This window comes from Manacus candei, unplaced genomic scaffold (genome assembly GCF_025592945.1).
Source record: "Manacus candei isolate 608988 ecotype Guabito, Panama unplaced genomic scaffold, ASM2559294v1 h1tg000002l, whole genome shotgun sequence".
Taxonomy (NCBI): Eukaryota; Metazoa; Chordata; class Aves; order Passeriformes; family Pipridae; genus Manacus; species Manacus candei.
In genome coordinates, this window is record NW_026138050.1 from 902,965 (window position 1) to 924,732 (window position 21,768).

At 56.1% G+C, this 21,768-nt stretch overlaps 1 protein-coding gene across 2 annotated transcripts in view; it reads right to left on the reverse strand.

Annotated features, from left to right (window-relative positions):
- PRKCB (protein kinase C beta) overlaps positions 1–12,283 on the reverse strand; it is a 97,804-nt gene extending 85,521 nt beyond the window's left edge. Inside the window, exons 1-2 of one of the 2 annotated variants that reach the window (XM_051800788.1) lie at positions 12,021–12,281; positions 11,745–11,776 (exon numbers count right to left, since the gene is read on the reverse strand). In XM_051800788.1, the coding sequence (XP_051656748.1) occupies positions 11,745–11,776; positions 12,021–12,190 (202 nt within the window). In that variant the 5' untranslated portion in view covers positions 12,191–12,281. Of the gene's footprint in view, positions 1–11,744; positions 11,777–12,020 lie in introns of both variants that reach the window. The other variant, XM_051800696.1, reaches the window with a different exon arrangement.
- Positions 12,284–21,768: the final 9,485 nt, after the last annotated feature.

Here is a 21,768-nt window from a genome sequence, read left to right on the forward strand (position 1 = left end):
AGAGGGGCTGCTGGTAGAGCAGAAAAATCCTTTTAGGTGTATAATAAGGGAGAATTTAATTGTGCTCCAAGGTGGAGAGACACAAGCCATTTGTCATGCAGCATTTGCTGACAGGATATGTCCACAGCCCAGCCCTTGCCTCCTTCACTGCAGAGCCAGAGCTGCAAACAAAGGAATTCAAACCCAAAGTGTTTGGCACCAAAACAGATATTCCCCCAGCTGCGGAGAGAGAAGAAATCTGAACTATAGTTTAAAGTTATTTTCAAAAAATTCTCTACAAGGGTTCAGCACCCAACCAAAATGCAAATCACCAGCATGGCTTCCTGAGCAAATGAGCTATTGCTGCATTTTTTCCAGTCCGGCAGCATCTTGCTCTGAAGATCTAATAGCAGTCCTACTGAGCAGCAGCTAATTAAAGCCTTTTCTCCTGCCAAACCCCCAGATTCAGAGTCTCTAAATGACCCAGTAAGTGAGACTTTTTCCACCTCAGAAGCCCTGGGAGACACCAGGTCAGCAGCTCTGTCCTTGCCACTGCTGTGGCTGTACATGGGCTGTGCCCTCCCCGCCGATGGCACCTCAGGCAGAGGTACCATGGACTGACCCCTGCTCCTCTTACACATCCACAAGCTTGTTTCCAGAAGATTCTGGCCCTGGGGCACCTCTCCATCAAGACAAGCGGGTAAGACAAATTTGGAAGTTAATGGAGTGAGCTATTGGAGACAGCCCTTAGACACATGATCACACAAATGGGAATTAGTTCAGTTTTAGAGCCGTTCCTGGGGCAGGAAGCAGCACAATCTCCTGCGACAGGTTTAGGGGGGATAGACTAAGGTCCTGTTCAGCCCTTCTTCCCCTTATACACATGGATGTCCCCTCTTGGCAGCTCTACCATCCTCAGAAACCCACTGTCACTGACGGCTGTTCCATGAAAGGGCTCCAATGAGACCCCCCAAAGGCAAGTTATTCCATCAAACTCTTCAGAAACCAAGTGACCATGGAGATGTCGACCTCTCCCCCATCAGGGCTGGTTTCCCAAGGAGCCCATACAGAATCTAGAACAGGCAAAAGCAGAGCCTCCACCACAGCCCATCTCCACCATCACGGCACAGTCCAGGTTCCTCCGCAGCAAAAACGGTGCCGAGCTCCAGACAGTCTATAAATAACCATTTGGGGGGATTATTTCAAGCTGTGCATGAATCTTCCAGGTGACAATGCACTGGCTGATCCTGAGCGACAGCAACTGCTGGGCACGGAGGGGCTCCTGTGCTGTCCCCACCACGGCCTGGCACAGCTCCTGCTCCACGGTGGGCACAGCCTGGCACAGCTCCTGCTCCACGGTGGGCACAGCCTGGCACAGCTCCTGCTCCACGGTGGGCACGGCCTGGCACAGCTCCTGCTCCACGGTGGGCATGGCCTGGCACAGTTCCCACACCAGTTTTATCCCTCAGGCAGCCTTCCTCCTCTTGGCTACTCTCAGTTAAGGGCAGGTTATAGACTATTGCCAAATAGTTTTCCTAAGCCAAGTTAAAGTTTAAGTATTTAGTGTAATGAAAGCAAAGAATGAAAAGCCCTAAAAACAAATTACTCAGCCTCTGGGGCCGGCACAATGCTAACAGCCTTGACAAGCACCATCATTTTGCTTACAAGGCAAGTGCTAACGGTCCCCACCAAGTAGAACAGGGAGCTGTAACCATTTCTGAATCAGCCTCTCCAAACCACCCCGCTGAGAGAGGCAACAGATCTGGAGACACAGTAAATAATGACTTTGCACTGCGTCAGGAGCTAATCCACTCAGTGATGCAAATGAAATTCGTGGGCCACTTCCCCCTCACTCCGGCTTCTCACTGATATTATAAAACAATCTTTGCACTGACTCCTGACTTCATTGCTATGTCACCACTGAAGCTGCATGAAGCCATTCAGAAGAGCCAGGACGACTTTCACTCCTCTTCACAACCTCACTCTCTCATTCTTCTGCTATAATTGGAAATCATGAAAATGCATTTGCTCATGTGCTTGGAGTGTCAGCTATTGAATGTGCTTCTGCTCTGTTCAGACCATCAGAATAAAGGTATTTAACTGTTCCCCCCAAAGGTGAAGCTATTACTGCTGCATCCTTTCAGATGGCAACAAAAGACTGGGAGGAATCCACCGGCAGGACCGGCTGGAACGCACCCGCGTCACAGCGCGAGGAAGAGGAGGAGCAGCTGAAGGCTGAGATTTAGACATCACAATCTTTTTTAGCTTCCCTGCTGCTGACTAAATACCAAATGTAGGAAGACGGGATCAGAACTACAAGAGACTGAAGATTTTAAACATAGAATCGTAGAATCCCAGAATAGTTTGGACTGGAAGGGACTTCAAAGCTCATCTCGTTCCAATTCCCTGCCATGGGTAGGGACACCTTCCACTAGCCCAGGCTGCTCCAAGCCCCATCCAACCTGGCCCTGCACATTTCCAGGGATGGGGCAGCCACAGCTTCTCTGGGCAACCTGTGCCAGGGCCTCCCCACCCTCACAGCCAAGAATTTCTTCCCAATATCCCATCCAACCCTGCCCTCTGGCAGTGGGAAGCCATTCCCGGTGTCCTGTCCCTCCACCCCTTGTCCCCAGTCCCTCTCCAGCTCTCTCAGGTCTCCCTGGAGCCTTCTCTTCTCCAGGTGAACCCCCCCAGCTCTCCCAGCCTGGTTCCACAGCAGAGGGGCTCCAGCCCTTGGAGCATCTCCGTAGCCTCCTCTGGACTTGTTCCAACACATCCATGTCCACAAACACAAGTCCTGACTGACAGCAGAGGCAGAGCCACCCTGAGGAGGCAGTGACTGCTCCAGCCCAGCAACTCCCAGGAGCTCCCTGTAGAGACACCAGTTATCTCCTCATTTTCCCAACCATCCCCCAAAAATCATGCACCTCTTATCTCCTGCTTAGAGAGAGAAAGCTTCCCTTGTTTCAAAGATTGCTCTGGGGAGACAGCTCCCACCCAAAGAGGAGAGCTCCAGTAGACTGAGTCTTTGGAAAAATCCAGATTTAAGTGGATGCAAAGAGGCAATTTACAGAGAGCTCAGCCATAATGAGCCTCAGGTTTGCAAATCCAGTAATTTCCATGTACTGGAGCCTATTAATATTGGATCTTTTGGCAGGCACTGCCTTGTCCAGCTCAGATTAGCAGCGAGTATATTCTGCTTGTCAGATTTAAACAAGATGTATAAATCTGGCACAAAAGCAAGACCAAATATGGAAGCAAATTATTTAAACTGACAAGATGTAACTCAAAAGTGTTGGGCACTCAGCAGCCAGTGCCCATCAGCTGGGGCAGAAAGGCTCCTGCTCTGGGCACAAGAGTTAAACCCCAAAAGCAAGAGGTCACCTGTGCTCACTTCAAACACTCTCTGATTCCAGTATCAAGCTGGATTGGGATTTTTTTTTTTTCCCACATGATGGGAAAAGCAGAATGTTTATAAACAGGTGAGGAAGTCAGCCCAAAATCCCTCAAAAGCAAACAGCTTGAGCAGAGCTGCAATAGTGCCTCGGGTCAGTGCTGTGGCACAGAGCCTTGGCCAGGCAGCACATGGGCTGTGCCATCCCCCGAGCCAGCCCCTGCCCCCTCCCCACACCGGATACACTGGACAGGCAGCTCAGGCAGGGAAAGAACCACAACTTCATCTAAACAGCATTTATCAGCAGCCAGAGCCAGTGCCCAGCCTGGACAGCTTCCGGGAGAGAGGCATTCCATGAACACAGAGAGAAGAGACCTTGCTCCCAGGAACCTCTTTGCAGGAGGGTGACACGAGTCCTGTTCCCGTTTGTGCCCCGGGGCTGCAGGGGATGCTCCCCAGCGATTCCCTGCTGAGAGCAGGAGGTGCCCAGCACTCCCTGCCCAGCACTCCCTGCCCAGCACTCCCTGCCCAGCACTCCCTGCCCAGCACTCCCTGCCCAGCACTCCCTGCCCAGCACTCCCTGCCCAGCACTCCCTGCCCAGCAGCTGCCGAGTGAACAGCAGTGGGAGCAGCAGCTCCATCTGCACCGTGATGCTGCGGGAGCAGAGCTGTCATGTCTCATGAAATGCATTTCCTTTCCCAGGGAACTGGGATCAGCTGTCGGAAGCGATGGCAAGGGCTGACTTACGGCATCAAGAGGGACCCTGGGAGGGCTCGTGTGCCTCCTCCCCTATCAATGAACAGGAATAATCCTGAACAGGAGAAAAGGGAGTGTTGCTGGCAAGTTCTCAACTACACAGACTTCAGGTGCCTACCCATAAGGAAACATTTTAATTTATTTTTCCAGGGAGAACAGGATGGATGAACCCCTCCCAGCCTGCATCAAGGCAACCACAACAGACCAGGACTGACCACGGAAAAGCCACACAAGCCACTTCCAAGCAGGAGGAAGCTGCTTGGCCAGAGCCATCCCTTCAGCTGCTCCAGTCAAGCCTCGGCCACACTCAGGGGAGGACACATTTGGGGTGCTCAGAGCAGGAGCTCCCAGGGCACAGCTCCCCGTTACCCCACAGACTCTCTGGGAGCTGCAGCAGCCCCTCACCACAGTCAAAGCCATTTGCTGCCCCTCAGCTCCTTGGGAGGAGATCCTGAGAGGGAACAGAGCATTGCCCGGGAGAGACCCTCCGGCTGCTGTTCTCATGGTGCCTGCAGGGATCCTGCTCACCCTGGGAACCCCAGCCCAGCACTGACTGCCTCTGCCCCTGCCCAGCTCCAGGTGCAGCTCAGCAGGAGCAGGTCGTGGCTGGGAACGCTGCCTGCCCTTCCCAGGAACAGCTACAGCCAGCACAGCCACTTCTGGGAATTGCCTGTGCTCGACACAAAGCCCTTGGCTGCTCCCGAGTACCACACCACTGGAGCTTTCTTCCCATCTCCCCCACCCCTCCTGTGGCTTTTGTGGAAAAACTGACTTTCTGGTGCTGGCTGCTGTGGGCTGGCAGGACAGGGCCAGCCAGGGTCACATCTCTCCCCTTCCCTGCTGGGGCAGCAGCCCCTGTGCCTGGGAAACAGCCTGACAGGGCTGAAGAGCTCCAGGGAGATTGGTACCTTCATCCATTGGGTCAGTTCTGGAAAACTCAGCCACTTACTGTGTCATTTTACATCCCTGGTGTTCCTAACACCTCTCTGCCTCCAGGGACTCCTGGCCAAGGCACAGAAGCCACCAAGACCAGCCCAGCCCTGGATGGATGAATGGTGGGTTGGCTCAGAGCAGGGGAGCAGCAGCCCACAGCTGTCCTTTCCCTGAGGAATGTGAAACCAAGGGACAGCCCTGTCTCCTGTCACACTCAGGCCCAGGTGTCCCAGCCCTACATCTCTGCTCAGGTCCCAGGTGTGTCACCCCAGGGAGCCCCTGAAGGGTCCCACTCCAGGGAGCACAGTGGCTTTGCTTTCTGGGTGTGGGATGACAGCAACCCAGGGGATGAACGAGCCCTTGGCTAGCCTTCATTTCCTACAGCATCACCTGAAAAGCCTGGAGGGGCTCTGGAGCACTCCATGCTCTCTCTGACCCCTCCCCTCACCCAGCTATGGGGACATCACACCTACCACCAGCGTGGAGGGGGCTTGAGGGGCAGCACACAAAGCAACCCCAGAACACAGCAGTGGCAACCCAGGGCTGCACCCAGGATCCCCACGCCAGGGCTCCTGCTTCCCTGATTTTATTGTCTTTTCCAAAGGCAGCCTGCAGCCCTCGAAGAGCACAAGGAACATGCTGCCCAAAGACCTGCAATTACTCCTCCCTACAGGGAGCTTCTTACTCACCTTTTCTAAATGGCTCTAATCTATGGACTTTTGGAATAATGATTCATGAAGCCATGAATCCCCTCTGCTGGAGGGATTAACTGCTCCCTCCACCACACTCCGAGCTGCCCTTTGGGACTGAGCTGGACCACAGGCACACACAGGCACCAGCCCACGGTGGGGTCTGGCAGGTCCTCAGCGCTCTGCTAACACACAGCACTAATCCTCTCACAGCTGGCTTCTGCGGGAAAAATCCACCCAAACACTTCTCCTGAACAACATCCCATCCCACCCACCATTATAAACATCCCCTCTCGTTACCACAAGCTCCAATCCAGACCAGGGGATGGCACTTCCACCTTCCCCTCCTGATTGCACACACGTTACAAGGACGTGTTTCAAGCAGTTCTGCCCTCAGCTAAATTATAAGCACAGCTAGAAGTTAATTTCTGAGTCACTGTGATCCTGCAACTTATTTGCTGATAGATCCGACGGGGGCCTGGATGGCACTGAGGAGCCTCTCCAGCCTTTTTAGGTTTTTGCCTGTTGAGCTGCAGGCGGGAGGAGGAGCTGTGCTGGCTGGGAGGGAGGGCAGCAGCACACCACAAGGGCTTGTGCAACTCCTCTGCTCGAGTTCCTCCATAAAACCCCAGCAGTTAACACAGTCCACTGCAAGTTTGAGAGGAGGCTCAGCCCCACCTCCTGTTCCACAGCAGACACCAAACCCTCAAGGTCTTGCTCTGTTTTTCAGCATCTTGGTGCCAAGACAGGTGAGCGCCCACCCACCCCTCGCTGCCAGTGAAGGTGCCCTGTGCACCCTCCAGGAGCCGTGTGCTGCAGGAATTTGCAGGATCACACGCGTGTGAGCGAGCAGGCGTGCACAAATGCCTGCTCTGTTTGCTGAGAAGTCTCCTTAGAGACAGCCCAGGCATCAAATTCCCCAGGAAGACTCAATAGCTGGAGGATAATCGTGGCAGAGGCTCGTACACCGGGGTGGTCCAACCTGTGCAGTGGGGTCAGAGCTCACAGGCACCGGGTAGACGTGCTGCAAACCCTCCTGCCACCCCCAAGGCACCCAAACCCTCGGGCAAGCTCTGAGCCCCTCTGCCCAGCTTCCCACTGCTGCCACGGGTCAGCAACGGACACCCCAGGGAGGAAAGAGTCCACCCCATTATCCGAGCCCCAGATCGCTGGAGGATGACAGCTATCTCTGGAGATAAGAAAGAAAAATCTACCCTGCTAACAGCAGAGGGGGAGGGAAAGAGAAACCACTTCCACTGAGAGACTCAAGCGAGCCCTTCTGCACTGCAAGGGGACACTGATGGGCCTGCACACAGAGTGGTCCTTGCTGAGCCCGACAGCTGTGGCCTCAGCAGGTCCAGATTGCCTCCAAAAATCTCCTTCCAAAACAGATCTCCACCCCCAGCCCCTCCCCTGAGCCGCAGGTATCCAGCGCAGGAAAGAGCAGGATTAGGGGAGCCAGCTCAGGTGACAGGCTTTAAAACCAGCCTGGGAAGGGGCACATCTTCCCATTTTCCCTGTCAGCTCTGTTTGCACTCCGTTGTGCAGGACACAGACCATCTGTGCAGCACAGGGCCCAGACCCACTTCCCCTTTCTATTTGTACCTGCTCCTGATGCCAAGGACGGGGCTCCCACTGCCCCGGGGCTCCAGCACCAGGAACTGCCTTATCACCACGAGGCACACAAAAAAAACCTACCAAATCATGTTTCCAATTTCTGCAGCATTATATAATTAGCATCATTTGTGTTGCAAAAGTAATTGCAGTAACATTTTTAATTAGTCTATTTGAACACTAACATTTCTCCAGTGCGCATAATATGTTGACACGAAATTACTGGGTTTGAGGCAACTCTGAATGATTGGAGTTTGTTTTGCTTTTGTTTCTTACTTGCTTAATGCAGTCAATAAGAGCCGGCAGTGCACGGTGAGGAGCCCAGCCCGCAGCACAGAGCGAAGTGTGATGGGTTTCACTTCCGTCTGGAGGGCAGAGAGGGGGGAGGAAGGGTGGGTTGTGAAGGCTGAGAGCAAGAGAGAAACACTTGCTGGAAAGGTAAGGCCTGGGTGACATTCTCCAGCTGCTCAGTTTTGGTCTCAGATGTTGAATCGTGAAAGCACAAAACAAGACGAGGGCGCTGGCCTTGGAGGACGGGGAGAGGAAAAGCTGGAGGGAGGAATTCTATTTGGTATGAAGTTTAGGAAGATTTAATCTGAAGAGTGTCTTGGCTTACCGAGTCATAACCAGGGACAAGAAGTACAGAGTCTCCCCAGAAAAGTCACTGCATGAAATCCAAGCACCCATTACCAAATGATGCTTCCCCCCCCCTTCTCTTAAGGAAACAAGATTTTCCTTTCCAAGATCTTTTCTACTTAGTACACGTGAAAGCTGTAACAGATGCAGGTTATTTTTTGCTCCCAAGTGTGAATCACGTTACATGGCTCCTCACCTCTGCAGGGACACCTCTGCCCAGGCCCCCGGGGTGAGAGCCCAGCCCAGCCCAGCGCTGCCACAGAGACTCCAGCTCGAGCAAACAGCTCTTGGGGACCCACCCCCCCATCAAATCTCCAGCACAGCCAGTACCCCGATCCACAGAGGGACCAAGAGCTGCTTGGACAACAGGAGAAACGGACTCTGAGGATGCCAAGGGGGGAACACGAGTAGGAAAGACAAAGAGAAAGCTGCCAGCTCCCAGGAGCAGCACATTCCGAGAAAGAGAGCAAGACCCTCACTCGGCAGCTCTCAAGCCAGTTCCCTTTCCTTTACCATCCTCACAGCACTTCCTACATCAGCAGAACAGAGACAGAAAGCCACCAGCTGGGACTGGCCACACGTTCCCTCCCCAGGACATCCCCAGCCTGCAGATCCGAGGGGCTGCTCTCTCCCTCTTCATGCACTCCCTGGTAATGGAACTGGGCAGATGGATCCCAAAGCCCGGGAAGGGAGAACATGTACACCCCCTTCTCCTTGTTACTGATGAGTTCATACACCTTCCAGCTACAGCAGGTCCCTACAGCAGGGCCAGAAAGCCCCTTTGTGCCACGGGCTGACAGGCAGCCAGGGCACATGGAGCTCATCTTCCAGGCACATCCTCAGCACTCCAGCCTTCCAATGCCCACAGTGTATTGATACTTTCTCTTAACCTGCAGCACCAGCCCTGTTCCTGGGCTGCCTGTGCACAGACCTCTCCTGCCCACACTGAAAGGCTTTCTGGCTTGGGAGAGAGAAGTTGGCCCAGGAAGTCTTCAGATGCACACGAGGATAAGGAGGGGATTGCATACAAGGATAAGAAGCAGATTAGCAGGCAATTAAGTGGCATTTGTGGTATCCATTAGTATTTCAAGATACAAAGAGTCAGTTTCTGCTAACTTCCTGCCAAAAGTCACAAGTAATGAGCTAATTAACAATCTAATTATTGCAAATGCCCTAGAAAGAAATCAGGGCACAGGTGAAAACCTACTTAGAGTGAGCACAGCAGCAGGAACAGCTGAGAACTCAGGCGTGTGCCTCAACTGCATTTCCACCCATCCCACGGAACAACAGGGTAAAATACTCAGGGAAGTTGTGATAAAGTTGAATTAAAGCTCCATTCAGTAAAGGGGGAGCTAGACCCCAACATCAGAGCTTACTGCCAGCCCTGTGGGGCTGAAGAACCCCTAAACAAAAGCCAGCCCTGGGGTTTTGTGCTTCCACGTCAGCATTTACCGAGTCCAACAGCAGCTGCAGCACAACCTGTGGGGCACAACCCCAAAGCTGGTGGTACCCACATGACCCAGTGCACCCAGGGCTCTGGTGGAACAGCCTGACCCCCTGGCACCATGCCAGCCCTGACACCCCAAGTGCTGCCTCCCACCACAGGAGAGCTGCCCCCCGGGGTGGCTGTGATCCTGATCCCAGAGCAGATGGCAGGAGGGAGCGACTTCTCCTCCTGCTCGACTTCCAAACCCGGGAGTGTTCTGCAGGGAGACACAGTGTGTCCTCCACCAAGGGGCACCAGCTGCTCCGTGCCCCCACTGAGATGGGCATCACCCCCACAGCTGCCCCACCAACAGGAGCACTTTAACCTGGGCACCTCAGCACCTCACAGAAGGGGTGACTGAAAATCCACAGGTCACTGATTGTAGGAAAGGAAGGACTGGGCTGTTCTACAGACCCAAATCTACAAAATCTCCTATTGCACAGTAAGGAGGTTTTCATGTCTGTAATACCAGAACAACCTGGAAAGTGGTTTCTTAAGGCAGAACAGGATGTCACAGACCAGCCACACACCCCTGGAGACATCACTGAGCACCTCTGGAAATGCTACTGGTGTCACTGCAGCCTCACAAAGGCTCTTGCCCCACGACCCAGGGACAGGACTGCTCTGCCCGACATCTACTAGTGGGGGGAAGACCCTTCACCTGTGCATTGGCAACTCTGAGACCACCTTCAAGGACCCACCCACTGGCCTTGCACCGAGGACTGATTTGATACTGGTTACAAACATGTAAGGATAAACCTTGAAGCAAGAGCACAGCTCCAGGTTTGGATAATAGTTCCTGACAGCTGGATGAGACTTGGAAAGGCTCCAGCTATCCAGCCCTGGATGTTATAGGTAGGACTGAGCAAAGCTCTAGAAATAATGCAGGAAAACCCTGCCCTGCTAACACATGGTCCCCTCCAGCTTCTCCAGCACACTCCAAATTTCAGGGACATTGTGTCTGCACAAATAAGCCTGCACTGTAAGGAAAGCCAGGGAATGAACAGCCAGGTAAGGCTAGGAAGAGCCACAACAGAGATACAAGCTGCACAAAACTCCTCTGAGTAACATGACTGAACTGCCCATGTGTGAAACCTCAGGTACCAGGGGAAGCTGTGACCTTGAGAAACAGCCCTAGGACATGTTTTAGTCTCCATATCTGCTTTCCACTGCTTGCCAACACCTGCCCAGGCCTTCGGGTGGGGGTTTGGGAGGTAGCAGGGAGATGGTTTTGGTATTTTAAGGTTATACTCCTAGGGCAAGTGTTAAGGATGAGTACCAGCATCATTTAAATTGGATTAGACTTACACTGCTTGTACAAGCATCTGCAGAGATGCTTCTGAGAGCACCCAAGACAGAGCCCTCCTGCCTGCAGGTACAGCTGCCCTCGAGATCCAGACCCACCACAGCACCCCAAGCCTGGGCTCTGTGCCACACCACCACCCAGACAGCTGCCAGGAGGAGCAGTTCTGGAGATATTAGTGCTCTACAGCCAGTTTGTTTTCATGCCAAATACCTCCACCTGGGATTCAGCCACCCACCAAAATAAAACTCTGTCCCAAATATTCACAAGAGCAAGATTTCACTGCCAGCAGCTGCGAGCACCAGCCCCATCTGAACCCCACAGCCAGACCTGGACCCTACACAGGTGGGACCCATAGGGCAGGATGAGCTGCAGGCAGGAACAGCCCACAGCTGGGCTGGCAACGAGAGCAACCAGATACCGCCTGGGTAATTCATCCGAATTTCCCGAGAGAACATCACCAATCCCTAAAGAGCCCCTCCAGAATCCCAGCATTATCAGAACAAAGAATTCTGGTCGTAGTAACCCAGCTACTGCATCATATTTTGTTGTAAAGCCTCATTTCTCTCCCCAGCAACACAACTAAGCCATTCAAGTCCTTGCGGGCTGCGCAATTCCAGCCCTGGAGGAGCCCTCACCCAGCCCGTTTGCCAGCCAGACACATGTTTTCCTGTTAAGTTCATTAAAAACCAAGTTCCCTCTGCCTTTTTCGGGGGATTTCGCTGAAGTCCTGGGCGCTTATCTCTGGAAACGAAACCCGACCGGCTTAGAGGCAGCGACCAGTTGCTCGGTTGATTAAAAAAATGACTAAGCTGCTTCCCCAGCTCCGCGGGGATGCTCGGGGACGGTGCCGCGGGGATGTTGCTCGGGTTCCGCGGGGATATTCAGGGCCGGTCCCGGGGGACGGACACGGTGCGCGGATCCCCCCAGCCCCCCGGCACGGCGACACTCACCTTGACACTGGAAGCCCTGCTTGCCGAAGCCCCTGCGGAGAGAGAGGCGGAGTGAGACACCGGCACCGCAACCCCCCTGCCCGGAGCGGCCGGCGGGAGCAGGGACCGGGCGGGACCGGGATGGGATGCGGGGGGATGAGGGGACACGGGACGGGAGCGGAAGGGGTGCCCGGAGGCGGGCGAGGGTGAGCTCCAGCGGGCTGGGCGAGGACGGGCGTCCCGGAGCGGGATGGGGGTCCCGGAGGGGGGGTGCGGGGAGGTCCTGGGGGGGCTCACCAGATGAAGTCGGTGCAGTGGCTGCAGAAGGTGGGCTGCTTGAAGAACCGCGCCGTGAACTTGTGGTTCTTCACCTCGTGCACGTTCTTCTGCCGCAGGGCGCCCTTGCGGGCGAAGCGCACCGGGCCCTCCTCGCCCTCGGGGGCCGGCGCCGCCGGCGGCTCGGCCATGCTGTGCGGGGGCCGCCGGCCCGGCCCGGCTCGGCTGGGTTGGGCTGTGCGGGGCTCGGTGCCCGGCGGGCCCGCTGCCGCTCCGCGCCGCTCCCGCAGCCGGCGGGAGGCTCCGACACCCGCCCGGGCGGCCCCACCCCCTCATCTACATACGGCGCCCGCCCCGCCCCTCATCTGCATACCAGACCACGCCCCTTAACGCTTTCTACATGACAAGCCCCGCCCCCCGTCCGGCCGTGGCCCCGCCCCCCGTGCTTTGCATGTCATTTGCGTGGCGCCCCTCGCGGGGCGCAGTGGGCGGGGCCTAGCCCGCCGCCTCATTTGCATACAGCATCTGCATCCCCGCGATGATGCTGCCCCGGCCCCGCGGGGACCGCGCGGGACCACGGCCCCAGCCCGGCCGGGCAGGGACACCGTGAGCTCACGCCGCCCGCGCAGACAGCGCCGGAGCCCGCAGGAGTCAGCGGGAGACAGACACGCAATAACAATGGCGGTAATAACGACGGTAACAAGAACAGCAAAAACAACAATAAAGCCAGGGAAGTCCCGACTTCGTGCCAGTTGTGGTGGCACCTGCCCGACACCCACCGCAGATACCCACCCCAGTACCCACGGCAGGGCTGGCAGTGGCAATGAGAGGTGTTCCCCGGCTCCCTCAGGAGTCCCAGACCTCCCGCTGCTGAGGCCAGAATTATTTTTTTCTACCTTGATTTTCTGCACAACACGAGTCAGCAGCAGGGGCAGCAAGTCCGGAGGGGATCCAGGCAGGGGCTCAGACACAGTGGAGGGGCATGGCTCCATGCCAGGCCGGGCACTGGAATGACCATGGCTTGGGGCAGCGGGACCATGGCCATGAGCAGCCCATGCAGGGCCACGCTCCCAGGGCTCACACATGGGCACAGGGACACAAAGCTGACCAGCTCAGTGGTCCCCTCAGAATAATTTTTTAAACTTACAGTTGGAATAATGATCTTCTTTTACCCAACCCACTGCAAACACCTCAGCTGGCTGGCATGGAGGAATTTTCCAACCACATCCACCATTCGTCTCTCTCTCACTCCCTGCCGGCACTAACGGACATGGAAAATCAGATCCATCAGTCTCCTCTGACATCCAGGTTTCCCTGTGCCCACCTCGTGCTGCATCATCCTGGTCTGAGCACTGAGGAAATAAGAATTCAAATCAAAACAGGAGACATCTTCAATGGAAGCATAACCACAAAAATAATTCCATGAACAACAGATCTTTCTAAAGTCTCATTTGTGGGATTTAATTCTGGCTCTGCAGCCACGTGACCCTTTCCCTTTGGGGCCCAAGACCATCCCTGCTCTGCTGGGATCCATCCTACGTGCTCTTTCTCTGAAGAAAGCCCCTCTCCCTCCATGGAATTAAATGCCCAGGAGGCTTTCTCAAAATAGGCCCAGGGCTGTTATTATGTTGCTGCTTTAAATGGTTCATTACAGTAATAACACGTGGCCGACCTGTCCTGCTGATGTCACCCTGCTAGAAACAGGCAGGCTGGTACCAGCTCCCAGCACCTGATTTTCCTGCTAAGAAGGAGAAATAAATTGCAGGCATCCCTCCTCGTGCTGTGCTCATGTCGGGAGGGAGTGAAGGGAAGGTTCCTGGCGTGCCGAGAGCGTGGGGGCTGCAGGGGATGCTTTCTGTGCCCATCACAGTGCCAGCCCTGTGCGGGGTCCCCACTGCCCCGGGAGCCCCGTCCCCTGCGGGCTCACACACAGAAACCTGCGCAGCAGAAACAACTCTCCTGCCTGGAAAGGAACCGGAGCAATAATGGAAATAATAACGGGGCGTTTGGACTCCTGCCCCGTGTGCAGGTGTGTTACCCTCAGTGCTGCTGCACTGCTCGTGTAGCCACACCAGGCTGAATTCTAATTGTAAACTCGGGGCTTTGCCTGTTTCTCCTTTGTTGTTCTTTTACTGCATGTTCCCATTTCCCTGCATAGCTGCTGTGTGTGGAATCCAGAGAATATGGCTTTAGTTTGCCCCTATGAGTATAAATAATCATGATAATAATGCACAAACTTTTGTCACTGCTGGGCCAAGGAGTACAAAAGCCAGATACCAGTTCCTGCTCTCAGGGGATTGCTTTCTTCTTTGCTTAGTTTACATCATATTACCTTATTTTACCCTTTTCATTACTTAGTGCACTCTGAGTCATGTCATATTAAAGGCAGGAGTTTCATGACCGTGTTAATTTTCACGGAAGCTGAGGATCCAGATCCCCTCAGCACTTTGAAATGTTGGGATGAACATCCCAGCAGCTTCTTCCTCTAAGGAAACTGTTATATTTATTAATGCAAGTGAAGTCCCCACAGGTGTGACGAGGGACTAACACAAACAACCCTGAACTGTCACTCTCAGGGGAGCACAGTGGTGGAGCAGAGGGGAAATCAGCCCAGTTCATTCCCGTTTCCATAAAAGTGCAGGTTCTGGTCCTGTTTTTCCCTCCATCTATTCAGGAGGGTACCAAAACCCAGCCGGTGGTGTGGGCAAATGGTGACCCCACTCCTTGCCACGCAGGGCTCTCCACGGAGCTGTCAAATCCAGGCTCGCCTTTCCCGGTGGATCTGCAGCCTCCCTCCGCTGCGGGGGGCGGGAGAGCAGCCCCACTCCGCGGGAGACAGCGGGTGCAGGAGCAGACTCCCAGAGAGACATGATTCACATCCTGAGGAAGGGACCTCATCCTCCCACCCGGCAGCGAGGAGCTGCTCTGGGGAAGGGAAGGAGCCGAGCGCCGCAGGGCTGGGCTGGGGAACGTGGGAGCAGAGCCCAGCGTGAGGCTGCAGGGCCGGGGGGAAGGAGACCAGTAACACAAGCCCCTTCCAGCGAAATCCCCCAGCCCCGGCTCACAATCCCCAGGGGTTCAGATCCTGCCATTGCAGGATCCAGCTCCAGCCCCTCAGCTTCTCTTCACGCTGGGTGAGCCCACACTGGTGAGAGTCAGCCAGCCCCAAAGCTCGGCAAAGAGACAGAATCCCCCAAATCCCCCAAACCAAGGCGAATTCTCCCCATTTCCTAGGCAAGCTCTGCCTCCACACGAGCAGGAACCCCTGCAGCGGCGGGTGTGGGAGCACAGCGAGCGCCTGCAGCCTCCAGCCTCCTGCTGATGTGGGGATGCTGCTTCCCTGGTGCCCACACTGGCTTCCTCTAAAGAACTCAAAGAAGCTGGAGAAGAGATTTGGCTCTTTATTTTCAGCTTTCTTTACTTCGGGACCTAAATCCACCACAGGAAACAGGTGGAGGAAGAGCCCGACTCTAATTAGATATAAAGGTGTCTCAGCAGCCTCCACATCCGTTTGTGGATGTCCTCTTGCCCCCACTCCACATGCCAGGAGGGCCAAGGCCAGGAGAGGGGTCCTGGAGCAGGGACAGGGATACTGGAATAGGAACAGGGACCCTGGATGTGGGACAGGGCACCATGGTGCAGGAATAGGGATCATCTTGGGAGGAAAACCCTGGTTCCACCAAACTTCGGAGGAGCTTCTCACTGCCCACAGCAGGCAACTCTCAGAGGCTGCCCAGGGGGCCCTGGAGATCATGGGACAAAGAGTCTGGGGGCAGAGACACAGCTGGAGCTGCAGTCTGGGACATCCTGGTTCGGGGCAGCACTGGCCCCACTGGGCACCCACTGGGGGAGAGGGTTCTGCTCTGGGTCCCATGGGGACACTGGGGACAGAAGAGGTGACAGGCAGCTCCCCACCCCCCCCCGGAGCAGGGTGACATCAGCTGCGCTGGTTTTTCCCTTTCTGCTTTCACAGTTTTCCATGTTCCACGGCCTCCGTGCAGCGAGGATGCAGCGGGAGAGAGATGCTGCACTCGTGTGAGGAGAGACCCAGCTCCCCACCCACCGGCGGCAGGAGATCCTCCACAGCAGCCGCTGGGGAGAGGAAGCCCAAGTGTTGGTGCGTGAGCTCACCGAGAGCTCAGGAGGGGCCGGGGAGCGCGGGAGGAGCCGCAGAGGCAGGGGCAGGGCACGGCCGGAGCGGCCCCTGCTCCACTCTCGGATGCAGGAATCCATCGTTTCCATTTCCCTTCTCCTGACTGTTCCTTGTTTCACCCGGCAGCACGGATGAAGAACAGTTGGCAGCTCTGGGATGCAGGGATGTGATGGAGAGGGATCAAACCGGGCTGTCATGGGGGCATCGGGATCACTGCCTGCAGTGGTGGAGCTGCCATGGGGCACGGTGGGCTCCAGCTGGCCATGGCCCCCCAGACCACCTCTGCTCACCACGGGGGTCAAACTGAGGGAGCAGAGGCAGCCAGGTGTGTTGGGAAGAGAGGAGGAAACCTGGGCAAAGCAAACAAAGGAATGTCAGCCCTGATGGCCCCCTGAGAGCAGGTGACAGCGGCTGGCAGAGCTGGCACAGGCTGACCCTCCACCCAGGGGCAGGAGGGCACGAGCAGGTGAAGGGGCTGCAGTAAGTGGTTAACAGGGCTCTATCTCCCCCAGCCCACCCGTGTGGGGCAGGGCAGGCAGGATGGCATCTCCCCTTTGCACCAGGGAACACCATTTCCTGCCGAAGCAGAGCTCGTCCCCTGTTTCCTGGCTCCCAGACAGTCTGTACTCCTTTGCCCAGGATTCATGGACACCCAGGAGCAAGCTGGGGAGCAAGGAAGTCCTGGGGATGCAGTTCCCGGGCTGTGAGGGGCAGCAGGGCTGTGTCAAAGCAGTCAGCCTGTTCCCAGCTCAGCACACAGACCTGCAGTGCCTGGTGCTGGGGGCTTGTGTAAATACATCCCTGTTCTTCAGAGTCAACAGCATTTCTCCCTCCTTCCTCAAGGCAGAGCTCGCTGCAGATGAATAAATGAGATGAGGAGCTTGTGTTGTTCACTGCCCAGTGGTTGTACACCCTCTGCCCCCTCTGGTGAGGGGCACAGGCACCAACCCTGCCCAAAAGCTGCAGACCCTGAATTTCCCACCCTGTGTGCTCAGGAAGCAGAGGCACATTGGGTGCTTGCATGGCTCGGCACATCCCAAACACGGTTAGGCTGTTTAAATATTTCATATTCCTGGCTGCTGGCTTTCAGGGAGAACAAATTAATTCTGTTTCATGTACCCAGAAACGGCCCACATCAAACTGCCTTCCTGCACAGTTGGTTAAGCAAAGTTTGTGGTAAAATCCTTGGGGTTTTGCTGCTTGGTTCCCAAACCATCTGATCAACAAGTGACTTCCATATCCTATGACTCTTGGGGAAGTGGTGTTGGTCCCCCCTGCTATTGATCCCGTGCAGGCTGGGTTGGTGCACAGTGAGGTCGGTGTGGTGGCAGGAGGACAGGGGCACTGCCACCTCCACATGTGTCACCAGGGTGCAAAGGGGAGCTCCAGGCCCCGGGCAGCCAGGCAAAAACTTGGAGATTTAAGGACAGCATTGCATTTCTGTGCTGGATAAAGAAAGCAAGACCCAAACTGAACAGCAGCAACACCGAGTTGTGAGCGATGGGCTCGAGCTGGTGCACGATGAAGGCTCTGGGGAGAGCTCAGAGCCCCTTCCAGTGCCTGAAGGAGTTCCCACAGAGCTGGAGAGGGACTTGGGACAATGGATGGAGGGACAGACCAAGGGAGCAGGGCTAGATGGGATATTGGGGAGGAATTCTTCCCTGTGAGGGTGGGGAGGCCCTGGCACAGGTTGACCAGAGAAGCTGGTGCTGCCCCATCCCTGGAAGTGTCCAAGGCCGGGTTGGAACAGCCTGGTAACACAGCCCAGCTCTGGAGGCAGAGCAAAGCCACCAACCCTCTCCCATCCCTGGGCTGAGGCTGCAGCACCTGCCTCTTCTGGGCTGCAAAATAATTCTGCTTGTGCCATGGCAAACTCCAGCTGCTCTCCCCCAGGAGCTGGATTTCTCTGCAGCCTCCTTCTCCCGAGGGATGGCTGGTTTTATATCCATCATTCATCACATCTCTCAGAAAAATCATCTGATGATGAATTCTTCACCCAGCCCTGCCAGGAGCCTCATTTAAATAACAACGAGGCTCATTAACAGCACAGAGCTGATCCCTGCACAATGATTTCTTCATTAAGCTTTGCCTGGGAGGGTTTTCCTCCCAGCCGAGCCAGCAACCCCTTCCCTTACAGCCACTCTCTGCTGCTCCACATCCACGGGTGCCAGCGGGCCCAGCTGTGAGCAGGGGTGTACCCAGGGATGCTCCAGAGCCTGTTTTGTCAAGAATCCTCTCTCCTGGGTGCCTCAAATCCTGGGAAATTCTCCGATGGATGTTCCTGCGATGGCTTTGGCCTTTGTCCACTCCCAGCTTATCCTGGCACGGCCATTGGTCTGCCCTGGGCACGTAAATCCCTGCACACAGATGCTCCACAGAAAATCAGTTGGCTCTTCCCTGCTGGTTCCTCCAAGTGAGCACGGGGCTCATTTGGTTTGTGCTGCTGGGGCATTGTGCCCTGCTCCCTTTCCCCAGCAGCTCCACTCCTGGCTCTCTCCAGCTGCTCCAGTCTTTCCCCAGCACAAACAAGCCTGGGATGAAGCACAGGCCCGTTAGCACCAGGTGGGGGTTGCTGTTTCTCACTGCATTTATCTCATGGTTTTTTTTCCAGTGGAGATTATTCCAGCTTGAGGGGGAGCAGGCAGGCAGGAGCTGTGGGCCAGACATGCCCAGGTCCTGCCTCTCTGTCCCCTGATGTCCCACTGGCCACCCTCCCCAGCCCCACAGTGGGTGAGACTGTGCCTGGGCAGGGGCTTGTGGAGGCTTTGCAGCCAGGGATGAGGGTTTCCCTCCTCCATTCTCCATTCCTCTTCTTCCTGCTGTTTCTGCCTTCTCAGTGGCCTCACCCTCGACAGTCTGAGCACACTCACACACACTTGCCCTCAGTGAGGACTGTGGCTGCCCCTGCTCAGCTGGCACCCCCCCATTCCCCAGGCACTGAGCCCACCCCAGGTGACATGTCCCCCCACTGCTGGTGGCTGCCAGGCTGTGGATCCTTCCTTACACACAGATTTGTGTCACTGGAGCATCCCCAACACCGTGTGACAGCTGTGACATCCTCCTTCCTTCCAAGGAGAGGTGACCCTGGGAGCTCACCCCTGGCTTCACCACTGACACCACTGCCATCTTCAGCTGTGGCATCACGACAGGAGGAGAAGCAATGAAAAAAAAAAATTGTTGATGAATTTCCAGAAATATTTGAATAAGTTTCATTAAAAAAAAAAAAAATCCCCCAGAAAGATCTGGTGTTTCACCAGTTTAGAAACCAAAAGAATTTTGGAATGGAAAACATTTGCATGAGGCTTTCCCTCCTCTCTAATGAAATGACTGGGGCTGGTTTGGGCCAGCAGTGCCTCAGCTGCTCTTGGGTTTCGTTGCCCCAAGGGCATCCCCGGGGCAGCAGGTGGGAGGATGTGGATGCCCAGTGGCCCCAGGGTGTCCCCTGGGTGCCAGGGTCCTGCCCCAGCCCCTCACACTGCCCACCCCAGCGCAGGGGAGGGGAGGGAACCAGCACTGGCCGAGTGGGAATTCTCTGCAGTAAATCACAGCAGGTTGTTTTACTCCATGATCTCCGAGGTTTATTTATCCCTCCCTCACGCTTGCTCATCTGTGTTTGTCAGCCAGATCGTACCAGTTGCCATCTGCAGGAAGCTGTAAATTGTTTTCTGGCTTTTCCCTATCGACCGCAGCTCCTCCAGCTCCTTCCTGCTCCCCTCGGAGCTGGGAGCTCTGCAGCACCTGGGAACAGGCAGGGCATGGCTCCTGCCCGAGGGCTGCTGGGGCCCTGCACGTCTGGCTGGCCACAAAGCTCCTGTCTCCAGGTAGTTTTTCCTTGGACACCAGGCCATGGCAAACCCTCTGGCTGTGCCCAGCCCGGGGCTGCTGTGGTGTTCTCAGGTTAACATCTCCCTGTCACTCACAGGGGTCACACTACTCTCCTTCTCTATTTCTTTTCCCAACCTCCCCATGAAACTCAGTTGCTTCCCTACCCCCGGGGCAGAGGACAATCCTCAAGATGTCACCTTGTGCTTCCCAGGCATCCTCCCTGCTCCAGGGCGGTGAATTCTCCACAATCCCAACTCAGCCTGGATCACATCCATCAGGTCCTGCGGGCTCCTTTATCACCGCACATTTGGATATTAAAGGCCATCCTGCCGTTCCCCCTGCCCCCCGTCCCCAGCCCGATTCGTTCCAGGCAGAATTTCCTCTCCTGAAAGGACTCGCTGGTCTGGCAGCAGGTACCTAAATGTAATTAAATTCCGCTGCTCTTCCCGCTGGAAAGGGAATGCTTTAGGGGAGTTCCCTACCCGTGGGACGCCCCCATTCGTGGGATCCCGCAGCCGTGGGACCCCCGCCCGTGTCCGGGGTGGCCCCGGGCATCCGCACTCCCTCCGCTCCGCCCGGCTCGGGATGTCACCGTTCCCATGGCAACGGAAAGGCTGCAAAAAAAAAAAAGTAGGAGATGGGAAAAGGAGCTGAGGGAAGAGCCAGAATGGGGGGGGCGGGAGGAGGCGAAGGGGGGGAGCAGGGGGAAGAGCAGCCGTGGGGGGTTCGGTACCCAGAGGCCACCCCCTCCCCACAGGGACATCCCCGCCACGCCGGGGGAGGCTCAGGGTGCGTGAACCACGGAGGGGACCCCGCACAACCCCTGCGCCCACCCACAGGTCCGGGCGGGAGGGACCCGGGCCCGGCACCCCCCCGACCGGCAGGATCGCCGCTGCTGGGGCAGGGGACGGTCACCTCCCCGGCACTGCACGGTGGCAGCCACGTCCACTGCTCAGAAACCAAACCCGCGCTGTGAGCGGCGCTGGGCAACTCAGCAGCTCCTGCTCCTCCTCCTCCCTGGTCCCCTTTTGGCTGCGCCTCACCTGAGCTGCCAAACCCCGCTGGCCCTGCCCCCCCCGCAGCCCAGTGTGGGGACCCTGGTGCAGGAACCTCATCGCAGGGACCCTGGTGCAGACCCCCGGTGCAAGGACCCCGTGCAGGGACCCCAGCACAGGGACCCCGAGGAGATGACCCTGATGCCGGGACCCCGGAGCAGGGCCCGCTGCCCCACCTCACCCGGCACTGCCGAGGCTCTTTGCCACCTCCCCACTGTGGTCGCACAGCAGAGGAGGCAGCACCGAGGTGCTAATTCCTCCTCGATTAGCAGCCCATGGATTCCTTTATCAGCCCTGTGCTTTACTGTATCGTGTTGATCATTTTGATGGAGCATTTGTTTTAATTTCCCAAATGAGGAAGCAATCTTGTAAATATTGTGCAGTAATTAAAATGGCTATTTATTGTGCAGCATTCTGGCTGTTGCCAGCACAGAACATGATTAGCATTCCCCTTCCGCCGAGCCTTTGCTCCAGCCGGCCGGCAGCTCCAGACGGCTCTGGCTCCGGTGTGGGAAGGGCTGGTGACACGTGCCTGGAGCACCTCCCCACCCTCAGGTCCTGCTGCTCGGGGTCCTCACTGCTACAAACAACTGGGGGTTTGATGTCACCCAGAAGCTGAGGAACACGGCAAGGAGGGAAAGGAACTCTCGTTGTTGAAGCAAACCCCACTCCTTGGGGTCCTGCTGGTGCAGTGGCTGTGAGCAAATCTCTGTGTTGGGGACAATGGAAGGGCTGG